Raw genomic sequence first — 22,830 nt, forward strand, 5'->3', positions numbered from 1 at the left:
AACATGCTGTCATGGATGTTCCCCAGAAAACCATCTCTGCAAGGAAGGTGGAAAATCGGTGTGCAGAACCTCATAGAACTTGCAACTGTAAGCTTAACTGAGAGGGGTGAGGGTATCAATCAGTTATGTCTTGCTATTAACACTGCTGTCTGGTGCTGAAGTCTGAGACCAGACTGAAGATCAAAGCAGAACAGGAGGGAGGGGATTTTCCCAGGTCACTTACTTGGTTGTAATGATCGCATAACCTCTTCCCTGCAGAAGGGTCAGCAGGGACATCATCATTCTAGTTCTGGCAGGGACATCTGAAGGGGAAATGATATTACACCGGTTGACATTTGTTGTCAAATATTTTCACAAATATTAATCCAGTGCAGACCATTGATGGTTACCTTAAATGTTTTTTTCCATTGATTATGGAGCAGCCAATTAAGCTGCCCTTTTTTGTACACACACACACAAAATAGTACTTTAAAATGCTGAACTAGGAATTAATCCTGGGATGAATCTTCATTAGCTTTTTAATCAGTGATTGGGACAGTAGTAGCTAATTAAAAGAAGATGAGTAATCATTTCAGACATCCTAGAATAGGACAGTGTCCCAGAATACTTCGATAGTACTAACTTCATAAAGAAGAGAACTGTGCTTATGAAATATTTAACCAAGGAAACCATATTAAGTGCATGTGAACTGTGGACAAGTCAAATATTGCAACATACCTGTAGTTTGAGAATATGTCTCCAATCTCGATTATGTATATCTGTAGATTTGTTAATTTTCCTAATAGTGGGAGATAATGGCATCTTCCATAATTCTGTATTTTAGTTGTTATGTAAAGTATATTTTTGGTTTTGTGTGCCTTTTAAAAATATTTGTGGGAAATCCTGACTCCCAGGGCTGCTCAGTTGTTGAATTTACATTTTCCTTCTGACTGTAAAAAATTTCATATTCTGAAAAAAAGCAATTAGTGCTATCAGTGCAGTAACTATTCCATTTCCATTAACTCTGTGGAAGCAATGAATGAACAAGGGCCACGGGGCCAAGGGTCAGGTTAAACTGCAGCAGGTCTGGGAAGCCTTGTCATGACTTGTTTTTAATTTTAAAGCTTACTGCTAGCTGCTTCAAGTCAGCTAAAACAACCTTGGGTTGCAGGCTGGAAGTATGCTTCTTAGCAAAACAGAGCATGACCTGGTACGAAGCTGCTAAGTAACTGCTAATTCTGATCAACTCTGTTAGCTACTGCAGTAATGTTGTGAGCTCCAGAGTAACCTCATTTTTTGAGATGTCAGTGATTTTTTTCAAATATGCGGAAATCTGCCTTTTTTTGAGATTGTTTTCTGCTTGGTTTAAAAAAAAAAAGGGCAACAGGCTACTTAGTGCACTAATAACACAAGATTGTCTGGTAGAAGTAATATTTAATTAAATAAGTTAAACAAAAAAGGTCTCTGAAATCATAGGTATAAAAAGTCTGTCTCAGGGTGAGTAATTGCCTACTTGAACTGGTCCTCAGCAGGCATTTAATATATGTATTTAGTCCTTGTGTCAGATTTCTCTTTCGTGCTTCCACTTTGACATACTTAATAATATTTTTTTGTCAATGTTAATGAATCACCTATTTGTTTTAATCTTTTAAATCACTATTACATGCTCACATTATTTTGGTTCTGAGTAAAAGCAAATAAAACTTCTAGTAGGCATCTAATTGTTGCACTACTCTGTTTTGCCATTTGCTGTTTCTGCTCTCGGTATATTATTTTACTTCCTCTCGGAGTGGTTTGTAAAGGCAAAATAATTTCTTTTAATTATTTGACATGTGTAATCTTGTTCAGATTTGTCTTCTACTCAAAAAGAATAATTGTCCCAAAATTGCAAGAGTCCCAAACCTGCGTTCATTAGTAGGCAAAATTACTCAGCCTCTTTAATGGGAGTTTTTTCCTTGGTATGGACTGCTGGCTGGCCCAAAGGGCATTTTATCTTCTGGTTTCCTGGTGGTCTAAATGTTTTGATTTTCCTTCATTCTCGCATCATTTGTATATTTATATGCTCACTGAATTGGGCTAAATGCCTTTCGGAGACCTGTTTGTGCTTCTGGGAACGATGTGATTGTCGGCTATGTAAGACAAAATACCAAGACACATGGGCCATAATTTTCCCGTTCGTTAAACATTTATGCTCCTTTGTAGTTTTAACAGAACACTATTATCTAATTGAAACAACAATGTTGCTGACTTTTTAATTATACTCTTGGCAATAAATCCTGAGGAGTCTAAACTTTTTTTTAAACTAAATAAATCAAAACTTGCAATGAGTCACCCATGTTGTGTTTTGTTTTTTGTTTTTTTTTTTTGTTTGTTTGTTTTGCTTTTTTAACTTGATGTCTAAGCAAAGCAGTATGCTGAAGGTAGTACATCTGGACTAACATTAGAATCTTTAAAACAAATGGTTTCAAGCACTAGGGCTAGCTTTGATTTATACTTCTTTGTATAATGAGCACAGACAGAAATTTATGATCTGGAATCTAAAGTTTGTTAACTTATCCAGCTTCTGTGGGATCTGTCCTTAGCTGCTTTTTAAATGGTCATAGTAGTTCAGTTCGTACCTGTGAATTCATATCTGTGTACAGTAGTTGTAAGACAAATTGTATTAACATCTGTTCTAAATGTGTTTTATAGTAGCCTTATAAAGCTGAACTGACATATGTGTAAGTGTAAAATAAATTTACAAAGGGCTTTAGAGCTACTGAATACTTGTAAATGATCACACTCTGCCCTCCTTAGCTATGTCAAAACTGAAGTGGGAGCTTCAGCTCTTTTTCTAGCTCTTGGATGCAGCTAGATTGCGCTCCTGTACCTTTTGTCATACCAAATGAAATGTGGGCATTCTTGAAGTTCCCCATTTCTTACTTTGCACTGGAGAACAGACAAGGCAGGTGTTCTTTCCATATTATTCTGAGTCACGGCGTACTTCATCCAGGTCTCGGATCCGGACAATTAAGGGATCAGAAACCCAGGATGCAGCATGGTGTGTGGTGCATGTCTTCACACAATATAGAAGTGGTCCCTTTGGCTAGCATCTCATTTTAGAATTTGTGTTTCTCCCAGGGTTTCTGAATTGGAGACAGTTGCCCTGTGCATCATCTTATCATCCAACTAAAAAGGACCTTATGATAAATATCCTATGGCCTTGATGTGCTGGGCTGGGAGCCGGAATGATATGAGTCTGTCTTGCCTTTTCGTTATTTGACTGGTGCTAAAATTTCTGTGTGCTTTATAACATTTGTATGGACCAAACCCTCCTATATCCTCTCATGAAGGGACAGTTTGCAGAGTATGTGCACTGATGTGCTTGGTGCTGTTGTCTCACGGGTGTAAGGACAGGCAGGCTCAGGCCTGGGCTGAAACCTGGGAATGGGGATTCCTCCAGTTCTGCTGCCTCAGACTCGTTGCTTGCTGTGTTCTGGCACCTAGCCTTTGCAGGGAGGGAGAAGTCCTAATGTGTTAATAGGGGGCAAGGAGGTCTGCAGGGATATGCATGGAGTAGGTAGATTCTTACTTTTTTTTTTTTAAGTTTGTTGAAAGAACAAATGCAATGTCCAAAAAATCAATTAAAAAACCGAAAACAAACAAAAAAAGCCTGGGCTGGGTGCCCACCTTGACACTTTCAACAGTCTGGTTTGGATTTCAGGGGTGAATTTCCTGGGTCAGTTGGGGGGTAGGCAGAATGAGACTTTCTTCCCCACTAGCACCAACTGGATCAGGGTGTAATGAGCATATGATGGAGGAGAGTAGGATGCAGCATAGTGCTTGATGCAGCATGCCTGCACCAGTCTGCTTTATGTTCAGTGGCAAATTTAGCAGAGAGATTGAGGGCTGCACGAACTTTGCAAATTCAACAGAAACTTCTTGAGCATCAAAATTGGCTGAGAGAGACTGGCATCTTGTTTCTGAATAAAAAGCAAGCTCTTAGCAGGAAGCTGCGGCCTTTCACCATTGTTCATGAATGTGTTAATGGGCATTTCTGATTCTGTGTAAGCTAATTCACAAATTGCTTGGGTGAGAATTTGCCTGTAGTAGGGTTTTATAGCCCCAAGTGCTGGCTGTTGAAGGTTCATTATCTCTAATCTGAAGAAGAGCTTGAAAGGCTGGCCCTTTCCATTCATCTAATTTATTGACATTAAGTACAGTGTACCTCTTCAACTGATGTTGTACTGCAGTAACTGAAATGAAACAAAGTGAGTCCAGTTTTGGACATCTCTGTACACTACGGTTGTATATGTTTTATAAAATTCCATAATCTTCATTTTAAATAAATTCAAAAATATCATTTTATCAGATGCAGAAATCACCGTAACTGGAGAACTTATGTATATCTTTTCTTATGAGGAAAGCACACAAATGATGTAAGATGCTGCAAACAAGAAAATCTCTACCAAGCAGTTGGAGGAAAAAAAAAGATTTTGCAAAATAAAGGCCATCTGAAGTTTAGTCTTGACACAAACACTCGTCAGGGCAATCTAGAGCCTAAACTAGACCATTCCTCAGAAAATACTTTTTGTCCTCACATGCCTATAAATTAAGATACATAACCACCTACTACTGTTTAACATAAAACAACTGAAATATTTTACATTCATTAGGAGCTCAACAGATAGCTTGAAAGGAATCGTGTACATCTTAGGCACAAGTATCCTCAATTGTTAAGCTGTGTTGTATCTCCATGTAAGATAATGGCGTGCTTTCAGCTTGCAGAGGCATGTCCCTCCTCGCTGTGTTCGGTTAGCACAGAGCCTGGCGACCAGGCAGAGGGCGGTGGGCTAGCCCGAGTGAGGAATGGGCACGGTCAGGGTTGGGCTTGTCCTCTGCTCCTTGCAGGCTATTTTAGAAGATGTCCCTGGGGCTACAGGGGTTATTTGCTGATATTGCTGGACAGGTTGAATGGGACTCTTCCACTTGCAGTCTTGGCCCATCGTCCTTTTTAAGTGAGTGGTTCTCCATGAATGTGGTCACTGATGGGTTTGCAGCTTTTGATAAGATTCATAGATGGGTTGCTAACTGCAGGCTCCAACTGAGGCCTTTCTCACAGGTGGGGCATTGAGAGCAGCTCTCTACAGTGTGAAAACTCATAGTTTCTCGTGGGTGTCACCCTTTGTATTCCCCGTGGTCCAGGTGCCACCAGAGTCACTCTTCTCCAAGCAGCTGCCTGCTGTCATCAGTTACACAGCTGGAACAGCTGGGGGTGCCCTGGCGTGGAAGGGTGCCTCACTCGGGAGGTTGGGTTTTCTTGGCATATGTTAAAATATAAAGTATTTATCTCCTCTGGTTACAGGGGACTTTGCTACCCCTCTGTCACATTTGGCTGAAATTGTCCAGGAGGTTCAGCAGTCATGGAAAAGGAAGGGGAGTGCGTGTGCACACACAAGTCTCATTTCTTAAGAGAAACCCTCCCTCCCATCCAAACGACCTTAATTAACAGAGAAGTTTTCTTAAAGCGAGCACAGTTGTTTTGGCTGACTGCTTTGGATATAATCTTTGAAATGATTGACTATGTTAAATCATGATAATTAGGTCTGACCATTAACCTCCCACAGAGCTGATTACAGGGATGGGGGTTGATGAGGAAGTTTTTTATTTTTCTTAGTGCTATTGTTTCAGTCTGTTTGCAGTGTAAACACAATGAGTGTGTCAGTTGATTATGCTGCAGAACATCTCTCAAGCCAGAGGAGATATTTACTTTTTATATGTTATTAATTATTTATGATATTTAGTTTTTAAATGTGAAAACCTGGGGTTTAGGGAAAATGTTGTCTGGGGAGGTGTTGGGGAGGCTCTAGGTCTATGCACCTGTGCCTTTCCAGCCATCCCAACTGTTTACTTATGGAGTGGCTGTTCCTAGAGCATTTATCCCCTTTACTTTAGCTTCTCCACAACACAGTCGTGTTGGGAAGAACACGTCTGAGGGACAGCACTTTCTTCATTGCTTTAAGATTGTCTTGACTAAGTTGCAGCAGCAGAGATTGACTCCTCCCCTCCAGCATTTCTGCAGACAAGCACAGCCCAGCTCTTAAAATGCGTGTTTTTAAAGGGCATCTCACAGTCTGCCTGTAGTGCTCATAAATCAGTTATGACTATCACATGGCTGTGAGCACTCCGAGTAACAAAAGGCGGTTATTGATTGTAAGGGAAGATTGCTACAGGAAAGAGAGCGGGTGGTGTTTTGTGCATTGCAATGGGCAGCTGCCCATGCGGTGAAACAGCCCGGGTTTAGCTGAAGGGGAGCTTTGTTGAGGAAAGGAGAATCCTTGCCTGGAATAATTGCCTCTGAGCCAGGGAGAATTGGCTACTCCAGAGTGGGAACAGGCCCTCAGCTACCTCTGGCACAAACAGCGGGGCTGTTGCAAATCTGATTTGAGTCGCTAACAATAAGGTATTGAAAAGGCAAGCGGGCCTAGCACTTCTCTCTGTCTTTCTTTGGGCTCTGAATTTCTGCTTCAGCTTCACTTGCTGAAGCAAAACTATAACAACATAAATATATAAGTGGAAACAAGAATGACAAAAACTTTTAGAAGAAACAGGAAAAGGCCAGGCAGAAAGGCCCTCAGAAAAGAAAGGAGGCTTCTAAAAATCCAGATATTTTAGATGAAAGGAAAATATAATCTGAACTGTAATTGTTGGCTGTATTTTGGGATATGAAGCTATGAAATGCTCTCTTCCCCCACAGAACTCATAAAACTGCTCTGTGTACTAGATGGATTATTTTGTTTTTCATTAAATAAAGGAACTTGTAAAGAGTGCTCTCTACCATAGAGATGATAATCTTCACCATCCCCCTCCCCTTCCTTAAACACTGGAGCATGGTTTGCAGGTTATGTCCAGGCAGTGGCAGAGCCCCTGGCAAAGCCCCAGTCTGCGGATCACTGTGGCTTGGGGGCCAGGCAAGACACGCTCCTGGTGTACGAGAGCATTTACCATGTGGGTTCGGTTGTGCTTTTATCAAATCCTATTTCTGAAGTCAAATAACAGGCTTGGTTGCACAGTGTTCGAATGCCACTCTCTGTGCAACAGCGGCAGTTGGTTGGGTTAGGTCTGTGGAGCTGGCACTGCTGCAGGTAGGGGAGAGCAGAATGAATAGTGAACAGTTTTTATGTAGAAAATAGCGAGAAATGTTTTATGAAGGTCACCGGGAATAACTGCTACTTTTACCAGTTAAGTTAGTATATTCAGTTATTCCGCCATCTTTGCAGCTTTCAAATTCTTAAGGTGTAATGTGTTAAAAGTTTCATCGCAACCCTTGTAACTTGAGCCACAATTCTTGACAGTGCTCTTGCAACATGCACTAGGCAGCACACCCCTCTCTCCACTGTTTCCCTGCCTAATCTGTTTGCCTACTATCTTGTGTAATAGGAATGCAACTTTTTTTTTTTTTTGGTGTAGCTCTTTTATCCATAAGTTTATTGAACATTTTACAAAAACAGGTACTATTATCTTCATTTAGATTTCCATTATACTGGAAATTTTAGCCATAGCTGTGGTGCAGCAGCTTCTCGTGATATACACAGGAACAGGACAGTTTGTACCACTTCCAGGCTGGAGGAAACTGCTCTGCTGCAAATCCTACTTACTAATGGTGTTGTGTGTATTGCCGTGGGTCTGTAACTAGATGTGGTGAGTGATAAAGTGTGAATTGAGACCAAATATGTTGACTTCTGCTTCATCCACTGGACCCATTGCTCGCGTCCTGTTACAGAAAACCTCTCTGAAATTACGGACAAATTGCATTCCAAAAGCAGAGAATAGCGCAATTATAAGGTGTACCCAGTTATTAAATACTGAACTATACTCAATATAGGTGAACACTACTTTAGTATTGGATACTTTTTCTTGTTTTCCCTTCATGTCTTCTTCTTATAACTGATTTCTGTTAAATGTATTTTCCCCTAATCAGGTGTACATCTAGCAAAAATACTGGGGCAAAGTGTTCTTATATTATTATTTCCTTTTTTCCCAAGTAGTTTTAAAATATTTTGATAGCTCTATATATTAGTAAAAATACATTTGAATTATTATCACAAGATCTGTACACATTTAATTATATTTTTGTTAAGTACTGAAGATACCTAATACTGATAAATGTTTATGTCACCAAGTTTAATACAGAGATGCTTGCTTCATGTAATCATATCACTTTCATTGAGCTATGTTATGTTCTTTAACATGCCTTGTGAATAAAGTAATCCCTTCTGGATCACCATTTTATTCTTCCTGTCTATGCAGTAACAAGCGACTTGTGGCCTTAGTGCCAAATGATACTTCATTCAACGCCAGACGAGCCTACACCAGCGAAGATGAAGCCTGGAAGTCGTATTTGGAGAATCCCCTAACAGCAGCTACCAAGGCTATGATGAGCATAAATGGTGATGAGGACAGTGCTGCTGCTCTTGGCCTATTGTATGACTATTATAAAGTAGGTAACGCCATGGTTATTCCTTCCTGCTGCACTAGCGGGGGACCACTCTAAGAGGCATCAAAAGAACCAGTTTTCAAAGACAGAAGTCACTTCATCTTGTTTTCTCTCAGATACTTGCATCAAGCAGCCTTTCCAATTTAGGTTAGGAAGCCTGTCTGAGGCTGTTTTGATATGTTTAGTTCTGGAGAGAAAAAACAAAATCAGAATTCCTGTATTAAATTTGCAACCATGCTTTCTTTTTGAGCATAGTATTCTTTCTCTTCCCTTGCAAGAGCATTGGATGAATTAGCCCCCTTTGTATTTGTGGTCAGATACTTGCAGTATTCTTTAAAAAGTGGAAGAGGGGAGGCCTTATCCATCTGTAGGTTTGTCTGCTTTTCTGGTTCATTCCACACATGTTTTAGTTTGCTCTTTAACTGGAGTATCTCTCATCTGACAGTTTCCCATGTTATTTTTATTTGTATAACGATTGCAGTAGGCTGTATACAAACATACAGTGAGGTCTAGCCCTTGCACTGGCAGTTTGCAGTCTAAATAAAAGGGTGGAGGGCAGAAATGAAGCTGGACACACAGAGATCTAAGTCAATTTACAGGGGAAGCACTGACACACAGTTTCAGTTTGTCAGGTTCTAAGCCCAGGGCTTTGCCTACCATTTTCCTTTTTTGTATATTTCATAGTTTTAAGTAGAGCTACATTCGAGATTTCTGCTAAAATCAGAGGAGTGTTCTAGAGGGTACATCTCTGTGTAATGCAGAAATTTCAATCTGAAGTCCAGGGTGACCCCTATGTACTCTGCAAATGGAATCAGTGTTGCCTGCCAAGCACTAAAGTATGAAATTGTTCATTTTGCTTGAACTATCTCAGTACTCCTGAAGCCACCTATGTCTGCATTGGACAGATGATCTTCTGTGAAAGCCAGTAGAACATGCCAGCTCCCCTCATAATTCATGAAGAAGGTAGCAGGAATGGAAATTTAAAATTTAAAGCCTTTGCTTTTAGTATTTATTAGTATAAATGCTTTTAGAGAGTGGGCTGCTCTTATTAGTCTCTGTTAAAATCGTTAGAGGAGAGTTCAGGAGAAGGGGTTGCAGGCAAGATGCCATATACCAACTTTATGGTTAAATATTGTTTTAATTTCTTTACTGATTATATATCAAGAGATGTTCCTTGCTTTTGTGTGTTGTTGCCAATAGAGAAAAGCTTTTCCCAATGAGAAAGAAGAAAGGGCCTTTTCTCTTCTTGACATACAGTGGCAGAGTCTGTGAAGTTAATGTGGATTTGTAAAATTCAGGATGTGTACAAGCATCTGGCGTGTTGGCTTCTGTCTTAGTAATATGTATGTAGCAGTACATACATACTGGATTTTTAAAATAAAACTATAGAACAGCCCTTTTCCTTCTCAAAACTGTGTTCTAAGAGACATGTCTGTTCCTTGTTCCAGGCAGTTGCAAAAGGCTTGGGGTTCTGTTGGAATAAACTGTGTTAATCTCAAAGCCATTTCCAGCATTCAATCATAACTATTTCTGTCTTAAACTGGGAGAAAAGGATAACTCTTGTTGATGCTCTCAAAGAGGAACTTAAAACCTGACTTAAACCTCTGTGCTGTAATGTGGAAGTGTAGAGGAGGACTTCCAGTGCACCAGACTCTCTTGAATTGCCCTTATTTATCATCTGGCTCATTTGTTCTGACATGCTGGGTAACTTTTTTGAAGTACTTTTTCCAGTCAATATGAAGTATTTGAACTTAAACTGGTTTTGTTTTGTTTTTTGGTTGTTTGTTTTTTTTTTTTTTTCCTTCTCCTTTTTCTTGTAGTGATATTTATCTAAACATAGACCCTCCTTCAGGGATAAATATATGATCTTAACAGGGGAATCAACATGTGCAAACTGTGGCTTGGATCTGACTTCTAAAGTATATGAAAGAGGTTTTTTAACCAGCAGGATGCTTAGTAGGGAGAGGATGTCCCTACTGAAGGCAGCTCTCTGGCTAGCACTCTGACTTTGCTGCTGTCTTGCACATATAGCTGATATTAACCTTGGCTAGTGTAGTGCACTGTAGTATTGTTTTTCCTCTAAATTCAGTATTTTCCTTTCTTTGAAGTTCTTTCTGTTCTTTAAAGTATTTAAAGATAAAAGGTGTAGCTTTAGCCCATTCTTATGTCTATTCTTGCTCTTTAATCCCAAGTTAACTGCTGTGATAGAGTGGATGTACCTTCTTTTGTAAAAGATAGAAGTTTTAGCTCCCAAGTTGCTGGTTCAGCAAAAGAAAGATACGGTCATGGCAGCAACTTTGCCCTTCATGATTTCATATCTATGCTGGTGTCGGGAAACTGGTATGTGGGAAGAGAAATCTTTTAAGTCACTTGGTGTCAATTCTGAGTCTGTTGAGGGGCCAGATTTGACTGAATTTTTACTTCTCATGGCTGTTGATGCACCCAGCAAAGCAAAAGTCCGTGTTCTCTGCTGACATGCCAGCATGCCCTGACCTGTCCCCATGCTGGGAAATTGAAAGATCCACAAAATTCTCCTGGATACGAGTCCTACATCCTTCAGACTGCTCTATAATAGGAGGATTTAGCTGGTGCTTGTGGTTTAATTGAAAACCCTTTTTCCTCTAAGCTAAAAGAGTCCATACAGAGCTCATCAAAGCATCATGTCTTCCTTCTCATCTTTTATTATTTAGTGAAAAGTGTGTGTGTTTGGGAATGTAAGCTTTGATTTTTGAGACAGCTTGACCTAGCTTGATATTCCAAAGATAAAGACATATAGAAGAGTGCTTTGCTCCAGACTGCTGTGGCCAAGAACTAGAAAAGAAAACTATCCCTACATTTTTTCCCTTTGGAAATTATTTTTCGGTTACAGTCAGTTTCTCAGAGAAAAATAGCTCCTGGCATCTGTAAACTAGACAACGCTGATACAGTTACATTTTTCAGTTGTTGCAGTAGAGCGAATACCTGACAGTTGCATTTACCTGACCCCATGCCTGGTGTTGTTCTCAGGTTCCCAGAGATAAAAGGCTGTTGTCTGTTAACAAAGTGAGTGATAATCAAGAAGACCAAGATAAAAGGTACAGTATTATTCAAAATCATACACCCGGCTACTAACAGTGTTGATCAGTTGTGAACTGAAGGAACTATGATAGCCTGAGGGTTTATGGTTTTCTTCCAAAAGATAAAAGAATAAACACTGTTTTGGGAAACAAACTTTAGTCCTTTTTACTTTTAATAAATTAGAAAAATTGAACAGTAGTATTAAACATGCAATTTGCAATATAGCAGAAAGTTTCATGATTTGTGTTTTGTTGTTTTGGTGCTGCTGAGATTAGTAAAATCAGATTAAATTGACTATTGGCTGTTTTTCTTTCAATTTTCTTCTTCTAAAGCAAAAAGTGAGTAGTTTGGCCTCAGTAACCTGATTTATACAGTACCTAACTTAGGGTCTGCCCAGAAGCAAATAAAGTAACTCTCTTAAAATAATCTGCTCAAAATGTTTTTCTTGCTCCTCTCAGATTTCAGCCTTCCTCTGTAAGCTTAAAGTGACTTGAAGAGTCAGAGGAAGCTGACTCCTGCCTTTTTTAAGACTTGTGAACAAGAGAGCATGTATATTTATGTAGAAAGAACTAAGTTTTTACATATAGGAAGGTATCTTCATGTAAAATTATAGTGAAGAGAAGCTACACAAGGTTTATTTCAATGTAGCTAATTCGGGACAGCCTTAGATGGTCTCTACTAGCTGTGTAAGATGAAAGTTTAAGTAGGTAGTATATAAATTCACTGTTTCAAAACAAAATGAAACTTTTTTTGAGGGACAGTTTTTCTTCTGTGAATGCCTGAGAAATTCCTAAATTGAGTGTGATTGACAAAACTGGCCTTTGGTGGAAAGCCAACAGAGAGGAACTGTAATGTCAGAACATATCTGCTGGGTTGAAAACAAAGCAGTGTGTTTCACCTACTAAAAGTTTTATGAGTTAACAATTTTATATCAGTGCAACTACTATCAGCAATCAGATTGCTTTCGACAGCAACCATGGGTAGACAGCAACCATGGGTAGACGTGGGAATGCTGCTGGAGGTTACCCTGCAGCTGCTTAGTTACTGATCTACTCTGATACAATGGGATTCCAGGGCTTGCACTTTGAGAAGAGCATTGGTACCAGAGTTACACAAACAGTACTGGCCTGTAGCCTGAAAGAGCATGCATCAGCATATGAATTTTACTGTTGATATTCTGCCTATTTCACATGCAAATTATCTACTGTGAGTAATCCTTATCTCGCCTTACACTTTATGCTTATTCTGTGCCTAAAGGCTGTTGCACTAGTGGATTGATTTTGCATCCAAATTACAAGACAAGGCAAAAACAACCCTGGATACCCAGAATTTATTGTAACAAGTCAAACCGATTATAGGTCAAATCTTAGGTATTATAGGTATTATCTTTCCCTAGCTTTTAAAGAGCTCTGGACCTCTCTGCTTGCTTCACAACGTCTTTTGCCTAGTATTTGTTAGAGTACTACTTTTTATGGCAATGGTTTACCAAGAGTTGAAAGAGCTCCTTCCCTGACATCTAAGAACATTAATCTATTTTAGAAGAAGATTTACTCTATCAGGACAGTTCATAACATTTTTTGGTTTTGTCTTGCAGAAATTGTCTTAATACCACGGAAGCTCAGAGTAATTTAAGTGCGGGAGAGAACCGCGTGCAAGTCTTGAAGACGGTGCCGGTTAACCTCTCCTTGAACCAAGATCCTTTGGAGTCATCCAAAAGGGAATACAACACAAATGTGTCTGGGAGCTCAACGCCCATCACAGGGACTGGAGTGACTGTGGTTAAAGCAGAGGAGTTCACCCCTGTTTTTATGACCCCGCAAGCACACTATGCAAGAGGAGAAAATGAGGAGCACCGAGGGGTTATCTTTGAACCATACGAAGTGTCCAACATTGCTCCCCACACAAATTATCTCAAAGATGACCAGCGCAGTACTCCAGACAGTACGTACAGTGACACCTTCAAAGATGGAGGAACAGAAGTAAGTTTTTCACCTCAAATTAGCATCTAAGAACTCAATAAAAAAGCTGTAAACAAGATAAGGAAATTTGACCTTGTAAACAAGATAAGGATATTTGAGCTGTTTGCAAGAGCCATTAGAAGGACAGTGATGCTTGTTTCAACAAATTCATCTCAACTCTTTGTCGTGTTCCTGTCAGTCTGTGCTCTGATTATAGAGGAGCATCATGAGGCATTTCAGAAGACTGTTTTAAAGTTGTTTCTTGGAAACTCTGAGAGTAATAGATACTGATCTTTTGTCTTCTGGGATATTGTGTCAAGTAGAGGATAGTTGCCATTCTGAAAGAAGATTTGTTTTCCGTTAACAAGATCTGCCTTCAGACCTATTCAAAACAGCAAGAAATAGCAGCCACTTTGAGAAATTTTTAACGTTCTTCTGAAAGTGCAAATGAGCAGCGTCAGCCTCTGCTGCTAGGTAAACCCAAGTAATTAATTCAGAAGCTGTTGCACTAAGCTCTACTCTGCAACATAGACAAGTGAGAAAAAGTAGTAGGATTAGGTGACTAGAGGGGAATGGAGAAGTTAACAGGCAGGGAAAGACTGGTATGCATGTCTATGTAGGGGAATGAGGAGGCGAAGAGAGACAAAGAGCTACCTTGTGACTATTTTATAGTTAAGCTGAGGCAAGGTAATTATACAGTCAGCTTTAATATGGTGAGTACCCTCTGGCTGCTTTTACCTGCTGCTGAATAATGCAAACAAGCCAGAAATGTAGAAAGGTAAAAATTATTCAAAGCTGACAGTACCTCTGCAGATAATTAGAGATATTAGGGGGTAAAACTCTCCTCAGATTTTTCTCCTCCAACTCTATGAAGTTGTAAAAGTAACAAAAGTACAAGGCAAGCTATGTTAAGACTGAGTTACTCTGAATATATAAGAAATTTACTGTGTGTCTGTGTATGTGTATTATAGAAGAGTAAATTATCACCATACTGGCATCATAGATCAGGATGTCTGGAGGTGAAATCATTTTCAGATATAGAACACATTTGGGTCAACTAAATGAATAACTTGAAGAAATCTAGTTTGCCATTGAAAAATCAGTAAGATCAAACCTTGGATTAGAAACACTGCTCTGCATTATCAAATCACATAATTTCTGCTATTTTTCATTGTTACTGGTAAATGACTTCTTTTTTTTTTATGGGAGTTCAGTGGTACCATACCCATGGCTTTCCCTGGGGTGCTGTAGCTGAGTGATTCCATTACACTGGTTTGTTCTGAGATGTGCTGCGGAGCGCTACGCAGTCAGTCAGCCTGCACTGTGCAAGGTGCTGTCAAATGTGCAAAGTTGCTTAACTTGGAAGTAAAAAGGGACTTTGCATCTATACGTTGGCCTTGCATCCCAAACTCCATGTTATGGTAATTTTTGTTACAATAGTAATATTTTGTTACATGTTTTTTAAAATGATGGGTTAATAACAGGGTACAACAGTTGTCATCTAGGCTTTCTCTGCAGTCAGTGGAGAAAGAGGCAGTTCAAATCCAGTTGCCTGAAGTGGGTGGAATGTTTTGCCAGGTCCACTCGCTCTTCTCCATCTTCAACTCCCCTATTAACTGTACAGGGAGACTGAACAACTAACTTTAACTAAGACCCCCTCTGTAGGTGTTAGGTGAGGTGTGTGCCACTGTTTGTGGCCTTCCAGCCCCAGACGCTCACATGCGTGTTGCACAGGAGCTGGAAGAGCTCTCCCACCCCACTGCAGCCTCACTCAGTGCTTAGCCTGCCCCTTCATTTTTTCTCAACTACCCAAATCCCAGGATGTGTTTCACCCCTGCAGTGTTCTGACTGCTGCTCCAGCCATGTGCTGTTGTGCAGGGACAGCTGTATGAAGCAGGTGGGGGTAAAGCATAAGGTAAAATGTCAAAACATACCAAAAGAGAAATTTGTGCTAAATGAGTGTTTAAAGTAGAAGTACAGTAGTTGTTCTTACTAGTTTTCCTATCCACTTGGTGAGAATGGCTGGGTTTGGCTGCAGTAGATTTGCTCTTGATACCTGCTCAATTTTTAAACACATTATGAATATGTATTTAGAAATTGTTTCAAAACATTTATTGAGTGACTTATTTCTGTGACACTGAAGGAGCGCTGAGTTTTTATAGATCCCTATGCTAGTGGACACTTTGTTCAATCACTTGCTATGTTATTTGGATACAATTTTAACAACTGTATAAATATATCTTTCTCATCTATTTCATATTCTTATTTAGCTGTTGATTAATTTATTAGTCCTTTATAGTATAGACAAAATTTTAGAGGCTAGGTAAGTAAATTGAAAGCTTTTGACAGTATCAACCTCTAGCCCTCATATAGAATGTGACTAGCATGTTAATATGGGACCCTCTTTATTGTAATACCCCTCAGATGTTAGATTTCTTAGAGTATTTAGCTTATCTATTCTATTGCTCATGGATCCTTGACTTTTGATCTTCCGGAAATATTCCTAACCAGTACATAATGCCTTTGCACTTAACTAGTATCTGACCGGATATTTGTTCTGGCACAGTTGTGCATAAGGTAAAATTAAAAACTGTTTTCAAAATTGCCTGACTTGACACTTCTGGAAACAAAACAGCTTTTAACTGCTAACTGGTGATCACACAAGAAATCTTGGAGATGAAATGTATTGATCCATCAGTGAACCAGAGAGACATCAGCAAAAACATGCTTCAGGCAAAAGGCAAGCCAAGGAGAAGCAGCAAGCCTTACATAGGATAGTATGGATGGGCTCATTTGCTCAGGAACATGGAGTACAAATCCTTGCTTAATCTGTGCAAAAAGATTTCATTTTTTAGAATTCCACCTCTTGATGTAATTTTTTTTTTGATAGATGTGTTTTCATGTGTTTAAAGAGTGGCTGTAAGGTCTCCTTTCATCTGGTAAAGTGTGTGTTTTGCTCAAACAGAATCTTATACTGAAGGTAAAATACTTTCTTAGCCTGTGTCACCACTCCTGATTAAAATAGACAGTATAGCAATCTAAATTTTTCTCAACTTTCCTTTGTAGGCCTTAAGGACAGCTGACCAGACACATATTTTTAAATAAAGCAAAACAAAACAAAAAGTGAAGTCTCTAGGAAAACCAGGATTTCATTTGAAAATTCTACTTATCTTTGACATGGGGTACATTTTTACAGGCTTGTTTTAGAATATATTTATGTGTAGGCAAGGAGTTTAATAAGGCAGAAGATGTTTTTCAGCTACATTCCTGTAGCAGTTAGGTTATGAAAAACTCTAAAACCTTGACATAAATGAATTATCTCTGTCAATTCTAGTGTAAAGTCCATGTAGGGTCCACTCCAGTTTTTAGGCATTTTGGGTTTTAAATGGTTGATGGTTTCTTCTGAGGGGTCCTTACATAAGCATAACTATACTTTTGTTGGTATTTGCATTTTGATTGTATCAAACTATATGTAATTGTTGTTTTTATTTTTCAGAAGTATCGCAGTGTGTCCGTGGGGGCTGAAGAATATATTTATGAACAAACAAGGTATGGCATAAGCTTTGAAATGTGTTGACTGGCATCATGTAGGAATGTATTGAGGAGAGGCTGACTCCACTCCCTACTCTACCTTTCATCACCCTGGGGCACCTGCAGGGCTCCCTTGAATGCTGCCCAGCATCACTTTCCCCTTCTGCACATGTTAGCTTTCATATCTGACCAGTTTATGTCTTCCTCTGTTATCTTCCTTCAGCATTGTTTAAAGTTAGTAACTCCTCTGAGGCCCTCCGGAAATATGTGAGATCAAAACTGTTAAGAGAGGTCCCCCCAGGTAACATGGCACGACTTTTATAGCCAGGTCATGGAAAATCTTCCCACCTTTCAGGGTGGCAGGGTGCACAAGTTAGATGTCCAGGATGGTTGAACTGGCTCCACCACCCTTATGGAATTCACATCTTTATTATTCCCTCCTGTTTTTTCTAGTTACTCCTAGTAGGTTTTCTGGGAAACCCTCTATCTTTTTACACTGCTGCTTGTGGTACGTCATGTTTACCTATAAAATAAAATAAACAAAGTATCTATTACAAATCATGTAAAAAACCCTAAGAATTCCAAAAAGTTTTTTAAAAAGTTTCAAAAATTGAAGTTTGAAAGGAATAGTGTCCTCCCTAAGCAAAGAAAAATGCATGTGTAGAATGGGCAAATGCTGCAGAGTCACTTTAAATAATAGAGACTGTGATCAGTGAAGTTTATAAGCTGATGCTTCATTTCATGCTTGTGAATAGTTCTGTTTATATCTGAGAGATTACTCTCACTTTAGAAACAGGAACATGCCTACATATTTTTCCTGGAGTAGGCATATGACTGCTGATGTAGTGGAGGTTCCTTACAGCTTGGTCTTTTTTCTAAGGAATATTAAAACAATCATTAACTGCAGTGAGCTCAGAACTGAGTCATTATATAGGCAGTACATATGAAACAGAAAGACTGCTCACTTACTACAGTGGATATTTATAAAATTGAATCCTGAAGCATTGGTTCTCAGACATTAAGTCTTTCATGCTATGGCCCAGGTCCACATTAGAACAAAACCTTCAAATACGCTTTAAGAAAAGGGTAATACATCTTTCCTGGGAGTTACTTAGAAGTGATAGGTGCTCGGAAATGAAAACTTCAGATTGAAAAAAAGAAGTGGTGAATATAAAAGTAATTGGAAGCCTGATAGAAGATCCCTTAATGACTACATGTGGCTTTTTAGTTAAGACTCATGGTGAGATTCAGAATAGTATTATAATTATTTGAGTGACTGCAGCAAGTTTTAAGGGTAATAGTAATCCTCCTGGTATAGGGCACACTTTGATTGCCAGCTGGGAACAAGAAGAAAATTCCCAAGTGGTACCGCAAAATTGGCCCGGTGCAGTGTGTCTGGGATTAACATTTTTTTGACATCTTTCTGAAACATACAGAATGCCAGGAAACAGAAGACCAGACCGTGGCAGACTGCAGGCAGCTCTGTTAAGACGCTGTGTGTCTGACTTTGGTTCATCCTAAACCCTTCTCAGCACACATCCTCATTAGGCCTTCTCTCTGGTGGGAGATATTGAGGTGCATCTCCCAGGGCACTGGGCGTGCTTTGATATGCGTCATACAGCAGTCTTGCAGCATGCAACTTGCAGTCTCTTCGTGTGACACTAAATTGGAGGGTGTGCCCCCACCGGGGTCAATCCGTAGGACAAGTGTTTGCAGCAGGATGGATGCTGGGTCCACAGCACCAGTAGTTCTGCTCTTCCAGCCCACTTGGATGGGGATGTACCACTTGCCAGTGTCAACAGAGCCTCTGTTCCCCTTGCACACAGGACAGAGGGACTGCGGCAGCACACACCGCAGTGGGTGGCAGTGGAGGGGACCACAGTCCCCTTCGTGCTGCCTTCCCACCGTGTGTGAGCGCCTTTGTGTCGGCAGCAACTGCATTGTTGGGAAGTGCTGGTACTGCCTTTAGTGAGTTGGATAGGTATAGTGTTTGCTTCTTACCTTAGTTTTACTTTGATCTGTAACTTTTAAGCAACTAGAAAAATGACTGGATTTCCATTTATAAGCTAAGAAACACTTAGAAATTGTCTTCGCTTGATTGAATGATTGATACTAAACTAAATAATTGACACTAAAGTGTCTGAAACTTCTTCATTTGAATGGAAAGACAGTGGACCTGGTTATTTTTTGTTTTCTTCTACCTTCTCTTCAAGTGTGGATTTAAATGTTATTACTGTTCATGCATTTTATTGATTCCCCTCCTGCCCCCCCCCCCCCCTCCCCCCCGGATAGTTAAAAGTATTTTTGTCTTCCCCTTATTTCCATATTGCTATGTCAGTGTTATGATGATCCAAAGTATTTGCTTGAACTAGAAAGTTAAGGATACACTTGTTTTGTACCAACATATTCATCCTTCTGGTTCTACTCCAGCACTGCTTAAATACTTTGCTGAATTAGGACCTTTGTGAAAGTGTTTCCCAATATCTCCAATTTGTGAGGACATTCTGCAAGTGACTGCTTGCATTAAGCTTCCTGTGGTGACCAAATGCAGTTTGAAGAGAAGATGTATTCTGTAAGGTTAACATTATTTTTCATTTAAGAGAATGTGAGGAGCTGCAGGCATTTTATTGGATTATTGTTCAAGCCCGTTATTGGAGGAGGAGGCTGGAAGAGGCTTTGTGAGAATTGTGTTCAGCTAAAAGTTCACTAGTTAATGGAGCTTTAGCTTTTCATGGTTTGAGAACTGCTTTAAAGGTGGGAAGTTCTCCTGTGAAGGAGGGTCTTTTCTAATATCTGACTTCCAACACAAGAGCAAACTTTCTTTTTCTTTAATTTTTTTCTTTTTCTAAAGGGAGGTTACTTGATTGCAGATACAACTAAATGTAGGTACTTTGTTCTGTCTGATTAATCTTGAAAAGAAGGCTTGTAAAAGCCCTGATTGCATGTTGTCTTTAAACAAATGAACCTACCATCTCTTCTGGTTGTATTCCTTCTCTGCTCTGTGCTGAAAGTAGCAGTTGGACTTTTCATTCTCCATGTGTATCTTTTGCAACAAGTTTTATTCTGTTTTTTTTTTTGTTCAATTGCTTTGGTGGTGCTGTTTTGTTTGGTTGGTTATTTTTGTTTTGTTTGTTTGTTTTTTTTTTTAAATTAAGTTTCCCTTTCTGTGACACTTCTAAGTTTAAATGTCTGTGGAGGTAGCTGATTTCCTGCAAATCATACTGAATTCCCTCCTGGTATTTGACACTGTCACTGTGGGGTATGTAGTCTTGTACTTCATGATAGTTCTTTTCAGATAAAGTAAAGATGTAGTCTTTGATCCAAGAGAATTACAGTCCAGATAGTTTTATGCTTGATTGTCAAATCTGATGAACTTGAAAAAAGAGAATTGCATTTTTAAATACCTGTGTGACCTTTTCCTGGAATTTTATTATTAGTGCCTTATGCCTTGCTTATACAATGCATGAAATACGTAATAAAAGGGGACAAAGAGAAAAGGAGAGAGTGATATGGATTTTGTTGGTGTTTCTCTCCCTGTCTTTTCAGCAGCACTTTTCAGTACACTCTAGAAGCTACCAAATCTCTGCGTCAAAAGCAAGGGGAGGGACCCATGACCTACCTGAACAAAGGACAGTTCTACGCCATCACGCTGAGTGAGACGGGTGACAACAAATGTTTCCGGCATCCCATCAGCAAAGTCAGGGTATAGTCCAATTTCCCTCCTAGATGGGAAAGCTCTACATATAAATGTAGTTATGGTTGGTTGTGTTTTAATTGTCTTTTTTCTCGTGGGAGGGGACAGAGCAAGCTTATGCTTATGCCCAATGTAAAGGTGGGAGGGTAATATTGATGGTGGTCTCAAATATTTTGGGGTCCAGTTTTTTCAAGGTGTGATCTTATGCGTAAACTGTATACATAGCTGCCTCAGTTTATGGTTTGGCAGAATGGTAATTGCACAGATATTGCACTTGACATGGGTGAACTTACTATTGCCATGATTAAAGAAAAAAATCGGGGAACTGCTACATCTACTATGTAAGTCCATCTCACTCATGCACTTCAGCGGCTGCTTTCCAGTGCATTTCAGATAAAATGTGAAGAGTTGAAGCCATCCTTTGTGAAATAAATTTTAAACCACTTAACATCTTATAAGTGTGAGCTTTCAGTTGATACTCACCCAGAAGTGTGAAGCAGTGAAGCAGACAACAACCTGTATGTTTCTATTATACATGAAGTTCAGAGACACTCTTCCTAAAAGAGAGGCAATGATTTGTAAACCTGAATAGCAGTTAATTTTTAGCCTGGTTTCCTAAGGAGGCTGATGATGGTGTTTCATTATTGGCTGAAGCTGATGCAAGACTTCTCTGCTGCCGAAAAGTCTCTCTCCTTGTCAGCCACCTGTTCCTTCCCCCTTTGTGGTGCCAGCTCTAGCACTTGTACAGCTGAAACAGGAGTCAGGAGCTCACTGGTCTGGCTGAAAACCAGTCCTCATGAGTCTGATTCACTGCAGAGCCACATGAGTTTTGAATCTGTGGCAACAGAAGGGTGGAAATTGTAAAGGAGAGATGAGACCATTTCTTTTGGAGGAAGTACAATTCACAGAAGACTGTGAAAGCAAATGCAACTTTCACCATCGTGTTCTGTTTGCCAGGCCCCCAACCAAGCGACTGTTGAATTTATTGCCAATTACATCCAAACCTGACAGCGTGGCAAGAGGTTTGAAGGTATTAAACCTCTACAAGTTCCACGTAAGTGGTCAATAGAGGAAGAAGATTAATGCTGTCCTTGGTGGAAGAGCTACAGTCTGCGCTGCCAGCTCTGGTTAGTGCATCAGCTGGCACATACCTGATGGCCAGCCGGTATGCATACGCATAACTCAGGACTCATCCATGGCATGTACTGCCTTGTGTCCATGCAGTAGCTAGGCATGGAAGATGCAGTGATGTCATTTGGCTCTTATAGGTGGAACAGAGAAGGTCATAGAGCACGTGAAGGGTTATAGTGGTGATCATGAATCAATCGTGATCCAGCTCCTCGGCTTATGAAACAGGTTGTTGGTGTTTTTTATGAGCTTGGTGACTCAGGGTTAAAGGAAGAATGGGAACAAAAGAGGATATTTAAAAGTGAAGTTTTTTCCTCTCTGATTTCTTTTCACTGCAGTTTACCTAGTATGAGCATCCTTTCATTGTTTTGTGTTTTTTGTTTAGCTTGTCTATAGCAGGGCTTTTTAAAAAAGCCTTTATTACTCATGTGAAGTTTTGCATAAAGTTTCAATCTGTTTCCTTTGAATCACACAGTTTAACAAAGGAAATTCAGAACTTGAACTGAAAAGCTCAGCAAATCTCAGTAAACAGTCTCACTGCCTTTGTCATTAAATACATGTATGCAAGAGTCCTGCTCTGAGAAGGGTATTTGGACTATGTGTGCTGAAACTGAAAATGTCCTGCCTTTAGCCAGTGAGCCTAAGCTCCAAAACACATACCTTTACAGTGTAATGTCATCTTCAAGAGTGACAAGGAATCTGAACTCCAACAACACTTAGCCTGGACTTGAATCAGAATTGGAACTTGGGATTCTCTGACTTAGAAATGACCACTTTTTACTTAAGGCAACTTAGACCTTAAATCTAAGAATACAGTTAAATTTTATTTGGACTGTCAAGAATATAATCCTAGGCCCTGCATTATTTTAAAACTACATTTCTTCTGCCCTGAGATTTTAAGTACATTGCAATATTGGACTAGAATAAAACCCAGCAATCTTCTGCAACCCAAGTACTGGGGCAGGGAGGTGACTGGATGAGCATTAAAGGCATATGAGAGATTTTGT

The 22,830-nt window shown here is 39.7% G+C and overlaps 1 protein-coding gene across 3 annotated transcripts in view; it reads left to right on the forward strand.

Annotated features, from left to right (window-relative positions):
* GRHL2 (grainyhead like transcription factor 2) overlaps positions 1-22,830 on the forward strand; it is a 67,408-nt gene that overhangs the window by 4,906 nt on the left and 39,672 nt on the right. For 2 of the 3 annotated variants that reach the window (XM_074885748.1, XM_074885757.1), the window contains exons 1-5: positions 8,192-8,458; positions 11,462-11,529; positions 13,107-13,491; positions 16,967-17,019; positions 20,551-20,704. In XM_074885748.1, the coding sequence (XP_074741849.1) occupies positions 8,192-8,458; positions 11,462-11,529; positions 13,107-13,491; positions 16,967-17,019; positions 20,551-20,704 (927 nt within the window). Of the gene's footprint in view, positions 1-8,191; positions 8,459-11,461; positions 11,530-13,106; positions 13,492-16,966; positions 17,020-20,550; positions 20,705-22,830 lie in introns of those variants that run through there. The other variant, XM_074885766.1, reaches the window with a different exon arrangement.

The sequence above is a fragment of the Strix uralensis genome, chromosome 1 (assembly GCF_047716275.1).
Source record: "Strix uralensis isolate ZFMK-TIS-50842 chromosome 1, bStrUra1, whole genome shotgun sequence".
NCBI classification, from domain to species: domain Eukaryota; kingdom Metazoa; phylum Chordata; class Aves; order Strigiformes; family Strigidae; genus Strix; species Strix uralensis.